Genomic DNA, 18,695 nt, shown 5'->3' on the forward strand with positions numbered 1-18,695 from the left:
TGGATATAAATAGTACCTAACAATCATACACTGTAACTTGTATTAAAATTAATACGCATAATAAAACATTATCCGTAAAAATCATATATAAATATTTTTATACATGTATAAATAATTATGTACATGGTGTATACCAGTGGCGTACGTAGGATTTTTTCAAGGGGGGATTGTAATATACATGCATTTTTTTTTGCTCATCACTGAAAAATCTCTTACCACTATGCTATACAGTGGCATATTTTCAATTTTTTCTGGGGGGGTCCACAGTTTATACATGATTAATATAAACTATATATTACATTGTAATAGTTACGTCCTTAAGCAGTTTTTGGAGGAAGTTGAACTAAATATATAATGTAATAATCGTATAGTCTTATTTAATATTATATATATTATAATATTATATTATATATACTTGTATATTGTATTTAGCACTATATATTATAAAGTATTGTTATAAAATAAATTCCAGTCGTTTCGATTTTTTGGCCAATTCCTCTATCACAGTGATTCTCAACCTTTTTTATGCTATTACCAGTGGCGTAGCCAAGGAGGGGGGAGGCAAAGAGGGTTATAGCCCCCCCCATGGGCCGTGTTTATATGTATAATGTATCTTTGACTATTTAATAGAATCAATGGATGTTCGTTTTAATCAAAGACTTATTGATGTTATGCCACTTGAAGGACTTATTCCGGCCAATTTAAATATGTATAACGATAAAAATATTATAAAAGCTGCTTAAATATATGTCCAAGATCTCCATGATGATACCTCATCAACAATCAGAGCTGACCTGTTCATATGGAGGCAATAATGGAGTCAAAATACTATTCCAAAACCGAATTCTGCTCTTGATTCACTCTCTCATCGCACCAATCTTCGACCTAACATTAAAATACTTTTATAATTATTACAATTTATTTATTTATTTGAACCATGGATCCCGATAAATTAATCAGTCTCGTGTATGAGAATAGGTATTTGTGGGACATGAGTGAACTTTGTAATACTTTCTTCTATTTTCTCCAGTATGTATTTAAATGTTTCTGGTTTCATCCTGAAATACTCGAAAAACTTTTCCGGTTGATCCCACAATTCTTGAAATAACATTTCAAACTCTCCTTTGTTGTCTCTTCTAGAAAATAACTCGTTGACATGCTCTGTTTTTCCACCATTTAACAACAATAATTTCAATAACGGACTTTCAAAAAAATACAATTTATCAAGTTCGTCCATCTTTGCTGGGTGGCAGAAACATACTGACCACCAAAATGTCAAAAACCGCGCACAGTGTAACCGCTTTGTTCTGACGACAAATTCGTCAGAATAATTATTCGTCAGAACTCGCATACATAGTAACCGTAGCCTTAAGTATATCATATTTTATTCCATACGTTTGTTGCGCTGATAAAATTAGATTATATTTATTAATTGTAAATAAGTCATTATCGGTGGTATCACTAATTCTAAAATGTAATATAAATATACTTATACACTTTTATGAGCATATTGTGTTTTTTTTTTACAAGGTATTCATTTCTAATTCAGTTTCATCCCTAATAAATGGCCTCTTGAAATGGCTTGACCCACAGTTCCCCGACTCTTGATCCGCCCCTGGTGTTACCTATTATAGATTAAGCTATACCATTCAATACATGGTTCCTGGTTATACATATTACAAAAAAAAATTTTTTTTTCTATAAATTACAACTCTACTTTGCATTTGGATGTTGGTAACATCTAATTATAAACATAAATTTCAGTGTAACATCTATAATGCTGTTGCGCAAAAAAAAAAAAAAAAAGTTAAATTTCTACTTTTTCTGTTATGTAATAAGGGAGAAGGGGTGAACCTCCTAACCCCCCTTCTTTTAACTTTAACCCCCCTTCAGGCCTACGACCCTGAATTAGGTGAATTCATCAAGACAATATGGTAATGCGGTACGGCCATCCGCAAGCACGGATACGTAGGTAACCATAGGTGTCGACTGACCGAAGAGGCGACGACCATCTCAAGTTATGAAATCGTTATACGTATACAGCCGGGAAATATAATTATATTTATTCCTATTATTGTTGTACGTATAAATACACATATTTTCTTCGGATTACGACTTGGCATTCATCGTCATTGTCATCGTATGGAGTATGGAGTATGGTCACTTATTTTCTATAAAACTGGTTTCGATTAGTTGGTAAACCACGTCTGTACATTATTTTATGACACAAACCTTCACGACCACTCGTCACGTCGTCATTTGAGTGTACTGCAATTGAACACCTGCATGGTTCACAGATATAACAGAATTACACAACAACGAAAAACCGAAGACCGGTGTCACAGGCGATTATTACCCCCCACAATTTTTTACCGGGGGGTATTAATCATCTGAAGTAATAATCGCCTGTTACACCGGGACATTCTATCAAACGCTATTTTTTTAATTTTAGTTCAAAGATTGCACAAACGAATCGATACAATCCGATAGGTATGAACAAATGACTGTGAGCAAACTCATTCCTGAGGAAATATTAATACGTCGTCTACCGGACGTTTGGCTTTATTTCGACGAAAAAGTAATGGGTTTTATAAATAGAAATCTGAATGCAAGACGAAGACATTTCACTAATACAGTCAGTGTAAACTTTTCGAAAAACATCCAGATTTTTTTCATACCGTTTTTTAAAATTTTAAATAAAGTAAAACTGATTTTTGCCCCTGCAACACTAATGTATGATGGCAATTTAATTTTAAATTTTTAACATTTAGTCGTAGCTTCTTATGAAATAGTTTTTGAAAAATTACTGAACTTTGTATTGTAAGCACTTACTGATTTACTTACACGTGTACCCAATGAAATCCAGGGCATTTAAAATAATCTATTATAGGGTCCAGTGGCGTACATTCAATCTTGCTCTGGGGGGGGGGGGGGGGAAGAAAAATAATCGTCATCTTTTTTTTTTGGCGCACAGATAAATAAGATAAATAGATATTATTTTATACAACTTTTTTACCAATTTACAGTTTACTTTTACATTACAGTAAATTAATAGCTATTGAAATATAAAAACAGCATAGTTAACAAAACTTTTCAAACACCTATCAATATAATTATTTAATTATCATAATATTTGTATAGTTGTATATTTTAAGCTCAAAGCGTAATAATGAAATTTTGAATATATTACACGTCATCAATAATAAAACAATTTTTTTTTTTTGGCCCTAGGGGGGGAGTTTGAACCCGAGACCCCCCTCCCTGTATGTACGCCACTGATAGGGTCTATATGTACAGATATATGTTATCATATAACCTTAAGAACCAAAATATTATTTAGCTTGAAAATCCTTATAAATATACAATATTCACTAACACTTTTTTGGTATTTTAATTTTTATTGTATACTATACATTAATATTTCACGAGAAAAAAATATAACAAATTATTTACATACATTAGATGACTTTTTATACCTATATTTTATGTAAATTCACAAAAAAAAGTTAGAAGGAAATACTACTGTACCTCATACACTATTACTCGTATGTGTTTGCTCCAGATATCCAGTGACTGATTTTCCAGTATTGGAAACCAGCTGGATTGGTAATATTCATGAATTTAATTTTAATTTTAAGGAAACAAAAACAACGAAAATAATAAAAATCATGAAATTAAATTTTTAAACCACAACAAAGTTAAAAATAAAAAGATAGAGCAAGTGAGGACTCAAATAAACTATATTCATCCACTGCCATAGGGACACTTAAAATAAGAAAATATTAAAATTTAGTTTTTCTATTGATAAAACTATATTAATGAATTCCATACAGTATTTTGCGACTTTGATGATTGGGTACATAAAATACAGGAAGATTTTTTCCATTTTCTCAATAATTTTCCAAAGCAAACGGCAAAAATTAAAAAATTAATTACATCAAATTGTTTAAGTTTTTATATTTAAAGAATATATACACCTCAAGATTAATTTTATTCATAACTTACAATTTTCATTTCTATAACCAGAAGATTTTAAACTAGTATTGAACTGTTGAAGATAAAAACAATAAAAAATAAAATTACTCAGTTATCATATTATCTAATCAGAATGTTCTAGGATAGCAAATTCAGTACACAAATTTAATAATAATATGAGGGTAAATAAATAAATTTAAAAATAATTAATTAACAAAATACAAGAATTTATATAATAATTTAATTTTTATATGTTTTTCTCATAATTAAATAATTAATGCTGAAATATACATGAACACATACAATATGATATGAGAAATATATTTATTATTGAAGTTTGTAATAGCAAATGCTCAATGAAGCAGTATTAAGACTAAGGCAATTTTAACTATACAGATAGTGTTTACTAAATCTAAAAAGATACCCTAATTGTAAAATATTGCACTAAATAATAAAAATACTATTTTATAAAATACAAATAAATGTTAACAGTGTTAATAAATTATTATACTTGAACTTAAACCAGTAAAAAAATGTGCTTTAATGAAATATAGACAGTTTCAATAATTTTACTTGAGCCTTTGAGTAACACTTGCGAGTGCGACAGCAAATGCTTGGACGGCTGAAAATGGATGTTGAAAGTCTAGAGCAAAATTATTGCGATCAATGCGTCCAAACTGCATAACTTGTATGCCATCATATTCAACTTGAAAATTTTTTGCTGATTCTTGAGTAACTCTACCTCCAAAATCTAATTGGTAAACCTGAGTTAAGTCATTCCAGATAGGTGCTTTGTTTCGCATAACAAATTGCTGCCTCTTGGAACACATATCAATCTAAAATTTTAAATATATAATTAATTCAAGTTTGAATACAGCTAAATAATTTATGTTACTTTATTTTTGATTTGAGATTTTTGGAAAGTTTCTAAATTTTGATAATCCGGATCAATTTGAGTTCTAAGGACTTTACGGAAAAATAATGGAGAGTTCATTAACCGTTTCCTGAAAAACAAACATGATAAAGTTTAGAGTAAAATTATTATGATAGAACTACATTACCTGATCGGCGATGATGAACCACTTTTCTTTTTAGCTGCAACTGGACTAGTTGGTAAACTATGAGCAAAAGTCTCTGAAATTTTAGAGTCTTCCACTACTCTAGATACTGCTAATTTAGGATTAGAAGAACCAACACTACAGCTACGCCGTCTTTGAAGTTGTTTTGGTGTTAAAGAATCATCGTCTATTGATTGTCCATCTCCAACAATAGATAATGTCATTTGACGAGGTTGTAAATGCAAAATGGATGTGCGGTATGACACTCTACCTAATTTTTTAGTCAAATCATCACACAACCCACGGATATGGAATTTTGTACCCCAAACATTTGCTGTGACTTCTGCCAAACGATAGTCCTATATAGTAAGACATAGGTAACATATTTTCAACTTTAAACTATTAATCATAAAAACAATTAAATACTTCAGGTAACACATCAGTATAGCAATTCAATTGCAATTTTCGATTACAACAAGCAGGCCTTGATTTGTGCCTATTTTTTCTGTGTAGTTTAGGACTAGAACAAGATTCCGGTTCAGAATCATCCCAGCCAAAATTATTATAAGTTATCTGTGCATTAGCATATGTTTTATCTGAATAAACAATAAGAACAATACAAAATGAATATTATAGTTATTTGATTTTAAATGACTATCAATGATAAAATTAATATAAACATTTTATTATTATAATTAAACAAAAATAATATACATTGATTAGAATTCCAATAAAGAATAAAGCATTTTGTACTTACCATCTACTTGTGGATCAAAGATTACAAATTCTGGTTTCAACATACTGATTCTTTTACCTTTAAGGAGTGGTACAAGACCTCCAAGGTACTCCATATATAACACATAACATACAGGTGGTGTTGTTTCTGGTCCATTAACATGTTGTACAACTGTACAATAAACACGATTTTTTGGCGAACTACTCACAAACTGACGCAATTCTGACAACTTGGGTACTTCACACTACACAATATTATGATTTATTTATTATAAACATAGTAATTAACAACAATTTAAAATGCATTTAATACTTATGATAATATACTAACATAAATAGTAGATGAAGAAATTGAGGTTAAAATATCTCTAATACATATTGGAAGTAACTCGCGAGGTGGAAACAATGATTCATCATATAGCCGCAATGCACAAAGTATATGTAAAGGAATAATTGAAGCAGACACACATGCGACATGTATTTCAGGTCCAGTTGCTATAAATATTCTTCGGTCATTGTGTGCCCATGTGACAGCTGTTACATCAGTCTAATATATTTTTAAATAAAATGTATTACAATAACCCTATTTCATATAAAGAAGATCATAAAATTATAAAACTTACTGAAGATTGAGGCATGTTAATAGAATATACTAACTGACCAGTATCTGAATAAATTTGTACTATGTTAACACAAAGTCTACCAGGCCTTGAACCAGCAACACAAAGCAACTCTTTAGAATTAGCCCATTCCATATAAATTGGACATAAACCAGTACATATTAATATTGGAGCAGGGTCATCATATCGTCGCATTAACTGAATAGAACCATTTTTACAACATATTGCTAACACGTGCTTAAACAAATCTAAAAACATATTACATCCAAAAAGAATAATTTTACTATTATTTACTATTATTACTATTATTTCGATAGTTAAATTAACTTGTATACTCACAATCTGATTTTTTTCTATTTTCATTCATGCAAAATTTTTCACAAGACCAAGCCATAGATGAAATACCTGAATCATCTGACAAGTTTACTTGGGATATAGGAGCTCCGTGAATATCCAAAACTTTCATCTGGCCTCTACTAGTTCCAAAATATACCTAGATATGAAATTGTAATAATGTATAATTATTTTACAATGAACATAATATCATCTATAACTAGTTATAAGAAGCTGATAGAACATACTTGTTGATCATCTGGCGACCAAGCACCACATGTAACTGTTCCTTCTGGATGTAACATAGATGACCAGTACCTATGACCAGTAACTGAACCCACCAAAACAAATCCATCCTAAATAATTGATATATTATGTTAGGTGATATTAAATATAATCATCAGTACATTTAGTCATTAAGATACTAACTTGATAGCATATTAATGCTAACCGACCATCATGAGACCAACTAAAATAAGTAACTCTTGTATTTCTGTCATTGATTAACTCAACATTCCAACGACAGTCAAATTTGGCCCAAACATTTATTACACCTGAACTATCACAGGATGCCAATTTTTGATATGGTTCATTCCATTTCACAAGTAAGACCTTTTAATATAAAAGTTATTTCTATGAGTAAATAATATTATAGCAAGTAAAAGTATTAAATTTAAAACTTCCATGATTACTTATGAGCAGCGTTTATTTCAGGCATGTCATCAGGGAAGAGGAAGAGCCCATATACTAAATAGTTGAACTTTAATAGGGTATATCTTAAATTATTTTATATAAAAATATCTTAGATCTCTATAATTAATTTTAGTCAATTTTTCATTTAATTTTAAAATAAGAAACATGAAGGATATTAAAAACTTTTTACACTTCTCATTTTATTATCTATTGAATAAAAGTAAAATACATTTTTATGAAACTGATGAGGTTAAAGTTGTCTTTAACTGTTTTTCATACCCCTAAAGAAAACATCTAAAAAAACACTGCTTATATTCCAATAATTATTGGAATAGACTTCATGAATTTATTAAAAATCATGAGTGATACATTTTAAAATATTTATGTAATATAATACTTACCAATATTCAACAGAAAAGCCAAATCAATAATAAAAAATAAAAAAAATGCAGTGTTCAAAGATAACATAAAATTGCTGTGAAACTAAAAATAAAAATAAAATATAATAAAACAAATCTAAATTATTTATAAATGTATAACAATAAATAATAAATATAAAAAAAAAAAACAATAATAAAATGACAAAAAATTAATTAAAATTATAAACACAATTAAGGGGAATGAAAATATATACCTTGGCATGATGATTTCTCAAGTTGTAGTTGGTACGTAGAGGTAATCTATCATTATTTGAATCACAACTTGATGATATAGAAGTGAATGTAACACCAACAACACCTTGAGAATTACCTGTTGCCAACCACCCTTGTTTGTAGTAATTGCGTCCATCCAAATTCCATCCTTCTTCCTAATATAACGTATAATAAAATACTAAAATATAGCAAAACTAAACCACCAAAATGTCCAAAAATTAAAAACAAATATAAAAAAATCTCATTAGAAGGAAGTACTAATAGGTACATATTATATGGTTTATGTCAATTTCAATCATCACAAGGTGTAACTTAAAAAATAGTAATGGAACACAAATTCCCAAATACATTTTATAAATAATAAAATTCAAAAAACATAATGTTTTGAGGAAAAATATTAGAATAAATTTAATGATTATTATTAAGTTCAAATTTCTCAATTAATGTTCTACATACTGCTTTAATCGGAAGATTATATTGAATTATATTTATAATGTCGGATCAAACATTACTGTTTATAAACAAAAACAATATTCTTCAGTTTTCACTTTTACACACAATTTAATTATTCAAAAACTACTTTCTATTACACCATTACAACATTTTATTTCACCCCAAACACGACGTTCTAATTGTAATTTTGATCAGTTGTTTACACGAACAATACGAATTCAAAAATTGTATAATATTATTCTTAAACATAGGTCACACCTCAGCATTATCTGGAACTCTGCCCATCCAAGATAGTGACAATATGTCGCTGTCACATTTCGTGTTGGCATTCTTCTCAAACCTGATATGCATTGTAGTTTTTCAAAGAAACGGGAACGCCGACATTATGGCACAAAAGTCGTAAGACGTACGAAGACTAATTTTAACACGATTGTTGTACAGAAATAGTAGCCTATTTATTTTCTAAAATTATTGATTTATTTCTGGACAATAACAACCACGGGTATGTTATTACGGCCGTGATAATATTGAGGCACAGACGAGACCACTAACCGAGTTGTTGTCGTCGACCGTCCATCGGTTATAACGGTTTTAGAGGTTATATAATTGTTCGAATTAATTTATGTTCGTAGTATGTCAGTGTCAAGTTTTGCCTGTTATTATCACAGATTATATTAAAATAATTAGTTTAGTTTAATATAATCTGCTTTATTATTTTTATTACTCATTTAGTTATCTTCGTTGTATCCTATCTAGTAGTCTCCGATGTTAGATTATTTTTTAAGTGCCCGTTCATAGTTACGGTGTTTTATGTTTTTTTCTGTTTTTCGTACTCAGCACGATCATGTTGTCCCGTTTCTGCCCAACCAGCTTAAAAAAACAGTCGTTGACCATACCCCAATGTGTTCGATATTCTTGCGCCATCCTGTCCAATAAAGATAGATCGGCCCAAGACCAGCGAAATCGAATGATCAACAGGAATCGTCCGTGTATAGCATCTGCTATTAACGTGCCAGTACGTTATAGACGGTTCGACAGTAAAAACGATCCCAAAGATGATGGCAATTCAGAAGAATTAGAAGAATCTCATAACGTGAGAGCAGTGTACGATGTTAAATCGAATCCAGATAATACTTCAATCGCGACCATTCAAGTTCCAGACGAATTACCTTTTTTGCCCTTAGTCACCATAGCTAAACCTCCTTTATATCCTCGATTGTTTAGAATCGTTGAGGTTTGTAAATAATATGAAATCAGTTAGATGATCAGTTAGAAATCAGTTAAATTATGATTCCATTATTTTCTTGCAGATTAGCAATCCAAAATTAATTGCTTTAATCAAAAGAAAAAAAGCATTAAATCAACCTTTTATTGGACTTTTTATGAGGAAAAACGTAGATGTGTGAGTTGGAATTACAATTATTGTAGTTAATTATGTATTCATGGATATAGTAAGGTCTTGTTAATCCGAACAAAATTAAGAATGTTCATCCTACTTACTAATATATTTAGAATCTGATTTAAAAGCAAGTTATTTTCCATTAATGAAAAAGTACATTGTACATTTAAGTTTATGAGTCTGCATTTGATCAGCATTTAGTGAACCCAATGAAAAAATAAATTACTATTTTATATGTATATGTTCCTTATTTATTATAATAATAAATTTAAAAATTATTTTGTAGGTTAAAATTACAAAAATTTTGAGTTTAATAAAGTCATAAATTATTTGAAAGAGCTCTTTTCTTTATTCCTTTTGGATTAATGAGATTCCATTGCATTTTTTTATAAAAAAAAAATTGGCTCAATATTCATAATTTTTTTTTTTTAGAGTTTCAGATAATATTGTTACAAATGTTGATGAAGTTTATAGTGTTGGATCACTTGGGAGAATAAATGAAATGCGAGAATTTGGGAACAAATTGCACATGCTTATACAATGCTTTAGGCGCATTAAATTAACAAAACCACTTTTTGAAGACCAAGATGTTGATAAAAGTATTGTTTAATTATCTAAATAATGTGATAGTTGATAACCTTGGATATTTTAATTCTTAAATTAATGTTTTATTTATTATTATTGTTGTGACTTAAATATTATTATCTAACTTAAATTATATAGTTACAAATGATTTGACAAAACGCAATAAAAAACAATTGCGAGTTAAAGGAATTTCAGGGACACCTGAAGTAGTACCTGATCCTGAAATAGAAAATTCACAAGTGCTTATGATTGAGGTAGAAAATTTAAAAGATCAACCTTATGATAAAACAATGGAAATAAAGGTATAAAAAATGTTTGTTAATATTATTTAACAACAAAATTTAATTAATTTACAATTTGTCTTAGGCAATATCTCAAGAAATAATTAAAACAATTCAATCTATTATCAGCATAAATCCTATATATAAGGAAATATTACATCCAATGTTACAACATGGCAATGTAGCAGATGATCCTTCTTATTTATCTGATGTAGCAACAGCTATTGCTGATTGTGAAACTCATGAATATCAAGAAATTTTAGAAGAAACTAATGTGAGTATTTGATCAAGTATAGTCTTATATCATTAAAATAATAATTTATTTGTAATTATCTCGAAAATATATATTATGTAACCTTATATCTTTAAAAAAATGTATTGAAAGTGTTAAATAAAACATTTACCTTATATAGTTACTTATTTTTTATAGTTTACCATATATATTTATTATATATATTTTATTTTTGAATTTATTATTTTACTTTATTATCATAATTTATATTTTTTTCTTTTTTTTTTACATTATTGTTAGAACAGTAAAATATTTTGAAGTATTAATTTCAAAAGTATGTTGATTATTTATATTTTAATTTGTTTAGGTTCCAAAGCGACTTTTGCTTGCATTGGGTTGTGTTAAAAAACTCTTAGAACTTAGTGAAATTCAAATAAAAATTAGTAAAGAAGTTGATGAAAAAGTAAAACAACAACATCGTAAGTTTATACTTCAAGAACAACTTAAAGTTATAAAAAAAGAACTTGGCTTAGAAAAAGATGATAAAGATTCTATTGTAGAAAAGTTTAGAGATCGATTAAAGGTATTTTATTTCTACTATAAGTTAGTTTAACTAAACAATAAGTTATTTTTATAAATGTATGCATCAATTTACTAATAAAATATATTATTGATTTAATTGTTAGTATATAAATAAATAAGCAAATGGTATAATACTTCAGACTATACTTTTATTTATTTATTTCTATGTATAAACTATTAGTTTATTTATTTATATACTAATTTTTGAGTAGTAATAATTTAATAATTTTCATTTTATTTTTTGTTATTTTATTATTAACTATTAGACAATGATAAAAAATAATGTATAATAATATTATTTAAACAACATATTTGTAATTAATAGGATAAAACGGTACCAATAAAAGTTATGGAAGTTATTGAAGAAGAATTAACCAAACTTTCATTTTTAGAGCAGCATTCCTCTGAATTTAAGTAAGTCCTTTGTTGTCTAACAGTAATAATATCATTTAACTAACTAAAAGTTGAACACAATTTCTTATTAATAATAAATATTAATTATATGATTTTGCTTTAGCATCCTAGCTTTTAATCTTCCAGATGTAGAAAAAGTATTTTGAATTATTAAATATTTATACTATACATATTTTATTTAGTGTTACAAGAAATTATCTAGATTGGCTAACACAATTGCCTTGGGGTTCAACAAGTAATGAAAATTTTGATTTAAAACAAGCAACAACCATTTTAGATGAAGATCATTATGGAATGGAGGATGTTAAAAAGCGAATCCTCGAATTCATTGCAGTAAGCAAATTAAAAGGTTCAACTCATGGGAAAATCTTGTGTTTCCATGGGCCACCTGGAGTTGGCAAAACAAGTATTGCGAAATCAATCGCGAGAGCTTTAAACCGAGAAGTAATTGAATTCCATTTCATATTTATGTATTCATTTATAACCTACTGTGTAATTATACTTAATTATTTTTGCAGTATTTTAGATTTAGTGTTGGTGGCATGACTGATGTAGCTGAGATTAAAGGTCATCGCAGAACCTATGTTGGTGCTATGCCTGGTAAAATGATTCAATGCTTGAAGAAAACTTCCACTGAAAACCCTTTAGTTTTAATTGATGAAGTTGACAAAATAGGAAGGTAATATTTTAAAATAATTTTATTAATCTAATATTATTAGTTTTTGTATTATGTTAGAGGTCATCAAGGTGATCCATCATCTGCATTATTAGAAATGCTAGATCCTGAACAGAATGCTAATTTCTTAGATCATTACTTGGATGTATCTGTTGACCTATCCAAGGTACTATTCATATGTACTGCCAATGTAATCAACACTATTCCTGAACCCCTTCGTGATCGTATGGAACTTATAGATGTTTCTGGATATGTAGCTGAAGAAAAAATGGCCATTTCCAAACAATATTTGATTCCGCAAGGACTCAAATCAACTGGTGTAACAAATGATCAAGTAAAATAAAATTATAAGTTGTATCTTCTTTTATATAAATAATTTATATTTTCAGGTTGAAATTGCTGATGAAAGTTTGTGTACCCTTATTAAATCGTATTGTCGTGAAAGCGGTGTACGTAATCTTCAAAAACATGTTGAAAAGGTACTTTTATTATATTAATTTATATATTTTGAAACAAATATAACAAACTTCTATTTGTTGTTTATTTATTTCACAGATATTAAGAAAAGTTGCATTAAAAATAGTAACTGGAGAATCAGATAAAATAATTATTACCAATGATAAATTATATGATTTTCTTGGAAATCCTGTATTTACCAATAATCGTATGTATGAAGAGCCAATTGCTGGAGTTGTTATGGGATTGGCTTGGACTGCCATGGGTTAGTTTATATTTCTGATTAATTCACCATACAATCGAGTTAAAATTATTTACCTCTAAAAAAACATTCTTGGTTTCTTTTCAAATTATTTAAAGTTTAATTAATCTTAATAAATAAATTTATTTTACTTTATCAGATTCAAATTACTTTTTAATCTTCACTGTTATATAAATGTATTTTTTTAGGTGGTGCCATGATGTATATCGAAACAGAGTGGACAAAAAATCCAGAGAGTATAGTTGAAAAAGATAAAGCTCTTGGTAGTATGATTTTAACTGGTCGTTTGGGAGAGACTATGCAAGAATCTGCAAAAACAGCATATACTGTAGCAAAACATTACCTAAATAAAATTGATCCCCAAAACAAATCGCTGCTTACTGGAAGCTTACATTTACACATTCCTGAAGTAAATAATAGAATAATTTATTTTATTTTTTTTTTTCATCAGTATTTATTAAGGTAATATTGAAAAATCATAGTAATCTGACAAAATCTAATATGCTTAAATCACTCGGTTAAAAATATATCGATAAGATTACAACTTTTTACAACTAAAATTGTAATAATCTGAACTAGTAACCTATAAGTCTAAAGAATCATTACATTTACTAAGCCTATGTACGACCTTATAATATTTAGTTTTTTATTACGAATAATTTTCTATTGTTGTAACTATTAATTTATATAGGGTGCAACACCTAAAGATGGACCCAGTGCTGGTTGTACAATTGTTACTGCTTTACTATCATTGGCTCTGAACATTCCAATACGTAACAATGTTGCTATGACAGGTGAAATCTCTCTTAAAGGAAAAGTTATGCCAGTAGGAGGAATTAAAGAAAAAACAATAGCAGTATGTGATTACATATGTATCTCAAGTATCATTCTAAGTTAAAATTTTAATTTATTTTAGGCTAAAAGGGAAAATATTGACTGTTTAATACTACCAGATGAAAACAGAAAAGACTACAATGAACTTCCAAAGTTTATTACTGATGGACTTGAAGTTCATTTTGTTTCATATTACAAGGATATTTTTAAAATAGTCTTTGATAAACAATAATATTCCTTAACCTATTAAGTCTGTTAATTTTTAATTGTATATTTGTTATTGCATAGATGTTAGTATTTTGTGTAATAAATTTAACTAAATTATTGTAGCTTTATAATAAATATGAAGACTTCAACATTTTGAACTAAATTTGTCAAAAATCTAAAAAAAAAATATCTAGTATTAATTTAGTTTAAATATTATTATATTTATTAGTTATTAAGGAAAAACAGTTATTTGAATTTCCTGACAAAATTTTCACTTAAAAAACATTTTATTTATAACTCTGACTATCAGGGCCATATTTACGCATAGACAAAATAGACATTTGTCCTGGGCCTACGTGGCCAAGGGGCCCACTGGTGACTAACTTTGTAATATATTATTTTGTCGAAATAAAATTTTTTTTTTTATTGTTTTTGTCTAAGACATAATAACAAGACAAATGACATAATAAAATATATACATAAAACAAAAATACAATGATAGTTTATATAATAGTACAAGAATTAAGAAACCAGTAGTTTGTATTTTTAGCTATAGACTATAAGCTTAGAAATATTCGTATGGTATTATTTATAAACTGAATAATAATACAACCTTTTTCCCGTAATATGATAACTATAGTCACAACATTTTATATTGTTTTGTGGTAAAAATAATAATAAATACACAGCTCGCATTATAGCCATGCGCGATAACGCCGATAACATTGTACATAATATATATATTTTTATTACGAGTACATTACTCGTAATTTGTGGTGGTCGACAAATAATACAAATGTACAGACGTACAGTTGCGATTTATGATTTCAACGAGCGACATATTATATTATTTTATTTTATATAAAATGTTACCAAAAAAATATCTAAGTAGCTCCGCCAAAAGAAAATTAAAAGAAAAAAAAGAAGAAGAAATTAAAAAGTTACGTGGAAATTTAAATAAATATGTTGTTAAAATTAATACAGAATCATCTCCATCACTTGTTATTGATAATTTAGAAAGTAAGTAGTTCAAACTAATTTATAATAAAATATATTATTGTCCGAGAAAAAAAAACGAAATAATATAGCTACTAATAATAATAATATATATACTCTTATTTTATGTTTTTAAATAATACTCATTACTCAAGTATATATATGTAATATTTATTTTTTATTTTTTAGTCAATTCACAAAATTTAAATTCAGAAAATATTACTAACCAGGTTAAATCAAATGAACTAACGATTAATGAAGAATCTACGACTCAATCTATGGTAAGTTTATTTGAAAATGAACTTGAAAAACATGATCAAAATCCAATCGATAATAATTTAAATACAATTAATAACGATATAAAACAAATCAATTTTGAAAATTTCATTGACGATATTGCTTTATGGCCCTTATCCATAACGGACAATTTTTGGGAATACTTCACACTTCATCCTCCAAATCAAAATATTCAAGCTATAGACGAGTCCAAGAAATCGATAAGAGGTATTTCTCGTAAATTAAAAAAAAACATAATTTTTATATAACAAAAATGAATGGTATCTCAGTTCCAAGAACTTGGTTAATATATTCTCCCTCGAGTGTCAGCGTATTCTGTTATATTTGTAAATTTTATGCTAAAACTTCAAAACATTTACTTTGCAAGGAAGGTTATAGTGATTGGCATCATATTACTGAACGGCTTATTGAACATGAGAATTCAACTACTCATAGAAATGTAATATGTGATTATTCCAATCGTTCTGTAGAATTAAAACGAATTGATTGCCAACTAGTAAAAGAATATAAAACAGAAGTTCAATATTGGAGAAATATTTTAAAACGTACTATAGCTGTAATTCAGTTTGGCCAAAGAGGTTTAGCTTTTTTTGGGGATAATGAAATATTAGGTAATTCCCATAATGGTAATTTTTTAGGTATTATGGAATTAATAGCTAAATTTTACCCATTCCTTAAGGAACATTTAAATAATTATGGAAATAAAGTTAGTGGAAAATCTAACTATATTTCATCTCATATAATTCGTGAGCTTATATCACTGATGGCAGATAAAGTTTTAAATGTAATTGTAGAAGAAATAAAAAATGCTAAATATTTTGGCCTTATTGTAGACTCAACGCCAGATGTGACACATATAGACCAACTAGCTATAGTTTTACGTTATGTAAAATCTGATGGCCAAGCCATTGAACGTTTTATAAAATTTATAGATATTTATAGTCATAATGCTGAATACTTAACATCAACTGTTATTGAAACAATAAAAAAATTAGGTTTAAATATTGAGAACTGTGTTGGCCAGTCATACGATAATGCCAGTAATATGGCTGGAAAGTATACGGGATTACAAGCGCGAATAAAAAAGATAGCTCCAGCTGCTGAATATTTGCCGTGCGCAGCATATTCAATAAATTTAGTAGGTGTTCGTGCTGTTGAAAATTGTAATAATGCAGTTAAATATTTCAGTATTATTCAAACATTTTTTTTCTATATCAACTCATCGTTGGGATAGATTAAATCAAAGTTTAAAATCAAAGGGAATGCTTTATTTAAAACCATCATCACAGACACGTTGGTCAGCGAATGCTAATGCTACTAAGGCCTTGACCCTTGGCTATTCTGAAATTACCAAAATTCTTTTTGAAATGTATTATGATATGAATGAAAATACAAATACTCGTAATGAAGCAAAAAATATTTTTTATCAACTAAGAACAAGAGAAATGGCGATTATGATTGTTACTTGGAATTGTATATTACAGCGAATAAATTTAACTTCAAAAACTATACAAAGTTCAACAACAAATATATCGATAATAGTACCATTATACAATTCTCTATTTGATTTTATACAAAATGTCCGAGAAAATTTTGAAATATACGAAAATGAATCTTATTTAATAGTAGAAAAACAAATTGATTACAAATGCAAAAGAATAAAAAAAATGTTGAAGAGATACAACAAAGTTTAAGACAAAATGTAATTACTGATACACATTATGTAATTTACGATACATTATTGGCAGAAATACAAAAAAGAAGAGAAGTTTATGTTAATGTGGAAAAAAGATTTGGATTTTTATTTAAAGAAAACTTAACCAGAAATGAAATTATGACTAAAATTAAAGCATTAATATTGTTATATGAAAATGAACTTGATATTGACGCCGAAAGCTTCATAGATGAATTTATTCAATTTCAAAGTCTTATTTCATCTACCAACAATAGCACAACAATAACGCCAACCGATCAATTAAAGTTTATAAGAAATATGCAAATAGCACATACGTTTCCAAATGTAGAAACATGTTTGCATATATTTTTAACAATGCCAATAACTAATTGTTCTAGTGAAAGATTATTTTCATTTCTGAAAAGAATAAAAAATAGATTAAGGTCATCAATGAGTCAAGAAAAATAGGATGCCTTAGGAATACTTTCAATAGAAAGCGATGTCACGGCAAGTATTGATTTTGATGAAATTATAGATGTATTTTCCAAACAAAAGATCAGAAAAAAAAATTTTTAATAATTAATTTGAAATAGTTGTATTTTTTAATTTTTAATTGTATTTATTGACAAGTGCTTTAAAGAATTAAATATAATTTTGATATTCATATTGTATTTGTGTATATTTATTCTTTATTTATGTTATAATTTATAGCCTTATAGGCCCAATTTTTTATTTTGTCCTGGGCCATTTATTTGGTAAATCAGGCTCTGCTGACTATAACTCAGTATCGTTCAAATTTGGTTATTTTGACATTATTATTTGGCTGAAACTTTCAAAAAATTAAATGAAATAAATTGATCAATACAGTGTAAAATAAACACAGTTTTCACAACTTAACAAAATCAGAACTTATAGAAAAAAAATTAAATTTTGTACTGTATGGTTTTCTCAACATAAAATTGATAATCTTATCTTGTAAAAGAAATATTTAGAGTCGATATTGATGAATTTGATACAATATTATCACATAATTTTTTATGCATCTATTTATTTTTGTTTCAAATAGACATTCCTGATTTTGAGGCTCTGTAATTTTTTTTTTTGGACATAAACAGTTTGATAATCGTCATAGGCGCAATTTGGGGTGGCTTGGGTGTGCTTAGCACCCCCAAATGTGTTCATATTAATTTACATTTAAATACGCATTAAGTATATAAAAACAGTTTTTATTGTATTAATATATAAATTTATTATTTATATAATGGTTGTGGAACTTTAT

At 27.8% G+C, this 18,695-nt stretch overlaps 3 protein-coding genes across 3 annotated transcripts; 2 read left to right on the forward strand and 1 right to left on the reverse strand.

Moving 5' to 3' along the window:
- Positions 1-4,458: 4,458 nt before the first annotated feature.
- LOC112689948 (tubby-related protein 4) lies at positions 4,459-9,051 on the reverse strand. Its single transcript, XM_025563827.1, has 12 exons — positions 8,779-9,051; positions 8,049-8,222; positions 7,151-7,333; positions 6,970-7,077; positions 6,728-6,881; positions 6,392-6,636; positions 6,100-6,315; positions 5,791-6,013; positions 5,460-5,629; positions 5,037-5,392; positions 4,871-4,979; positions 4,459-4,811 (listed from the first exon to the last, which is right to left on the reverse strand). Exons 1-12 carry the CDS (start codon positions 8,869-8,871, stop codon positions 4,545-4,547), a joined length of 2,298 nt encoding a protein of 765 aa, XP_025419612.1. The 5' UTR covers positions 8,872-9,051; the 3' UTR covers positions 4,459-4,544.
- A 95-nt stretch (positions 9,052-9,146) lies between these two features.
- Positions 9,147-14,493, forward strand: LOC112689946 (lon protease homolog, mitochondrial). Its single transcript, XM_025563825.1, has 15 exons — positions 9,147-9,754; positions 9,831-9,922; positions 10,352-10,518; positions 10,643-10,806; positions 10,871-11,059; positions 11,385-11,600; positions 11,925-12,013; positions 12,196-12,457; positions 12,532-12,692; positions 12,750-13,023; positions 13,079-13,168; positions 13,245-13,410; positions 13,596-13,816; positions 14,099-14,263; positions 14,324-14,493. Exons 1-15 carry the CDS (start codon positions 9,365-9,367, stop codon positions 14,471-14,473), a joined length of 2,796 nt encoding a protein of 931 aa, XP_025419610.1. The 5' UTR covers positions 9,147-9,364; the 3' UTR covers positions 14,474-14,493.
- Positions 14,494-15,438: 945 nt separating this feature from the next.
- Positions 15,439-17,965, forward strand: LOC112689955 (zinc finger MYM-type protein 1-like). The gene is made up of 2 exons (XM_025563838.1): positions 15,439-15,468; positions 15,634-17,965. The coding sequence occupies exon 2, from the start codon at positions 15,995-15,997 to the stop codon at positions 16,973-16,975; it is 981 nt and encodes a 326-aa protein (XP_025419623.1). The 5' UTR covers positions 15,439-15,468; positions 15,634-15,994; the 3' UTR covers positions 16,976-17,965.
- The last annotated feature ends 730 nt before the right edge of the window (positions 17,966-18,695 follow it).

Source organism: Sipha flava, unplaced genomic scaffold, assembly GCF_003268045.1.
Source record: "Sipha flava isolate LNK unplaced genomic scaffold, YSA_version1 486_pilon_pilon, whole genome shotgun sequence".
Taxonomy (NCBI): Eukaryota; Metazoa; Arthropoda; class Insecta; order Hemiptera; family Aphididae; genus Sipha; species Sipha flava.

Bases quoted from the DNA above. Each gene is read 5' to 3' on its own strand.
- LOC112689948 (XM_025563827.1), bottom strand. From the start codon at position 8,871: ATGCATATCAGGTTTGAGAAGAATGCCAACACGAAATGTGACAGCGAC. The intron at 7,334-8,048 runs GTATATATTTTC...TTATATTAAAAG, and splicing joins TGAGAAATCATCATGCCAAG to GTCTTACTTGTGAAATGGAA. The intron at 5,393-5,459 runs GTATTTAATTGT...CTTACTATATAG, and splicing joins ATACTGATGTGTTACCTGAA to GACTATCGTTTGGCAGAAGT.
- LOC112689946 (XM_025563825.1), top strand. From the start codon at position 9,365: ATGTTGTCCCGTTTCTGCCCAACCAGCTTAAAAAAACAGTCGTTGACC. The intron at 12,693-12,749 runs GTAATATTTTAA...GTATTATGTTAG, and splicing joins GAAGTTGACAAAATAGGAAG to AGGTCATCAAGGTGATCCAT. The intron at 13,411-13,595 runs GTTAGTTTATAT...GTATTTTTTTAG, and splicing joins ATTGGCTTGGACTGCCATGG to GTGGTGCCATGATGTATATC.
- LOC112689955 (XM_025563838.1), top strand. From the start codon at position 15,995: ATGAATGGTATCTCAGTTCCAAGAACTTGGTTAATATATTCTCCCTCG.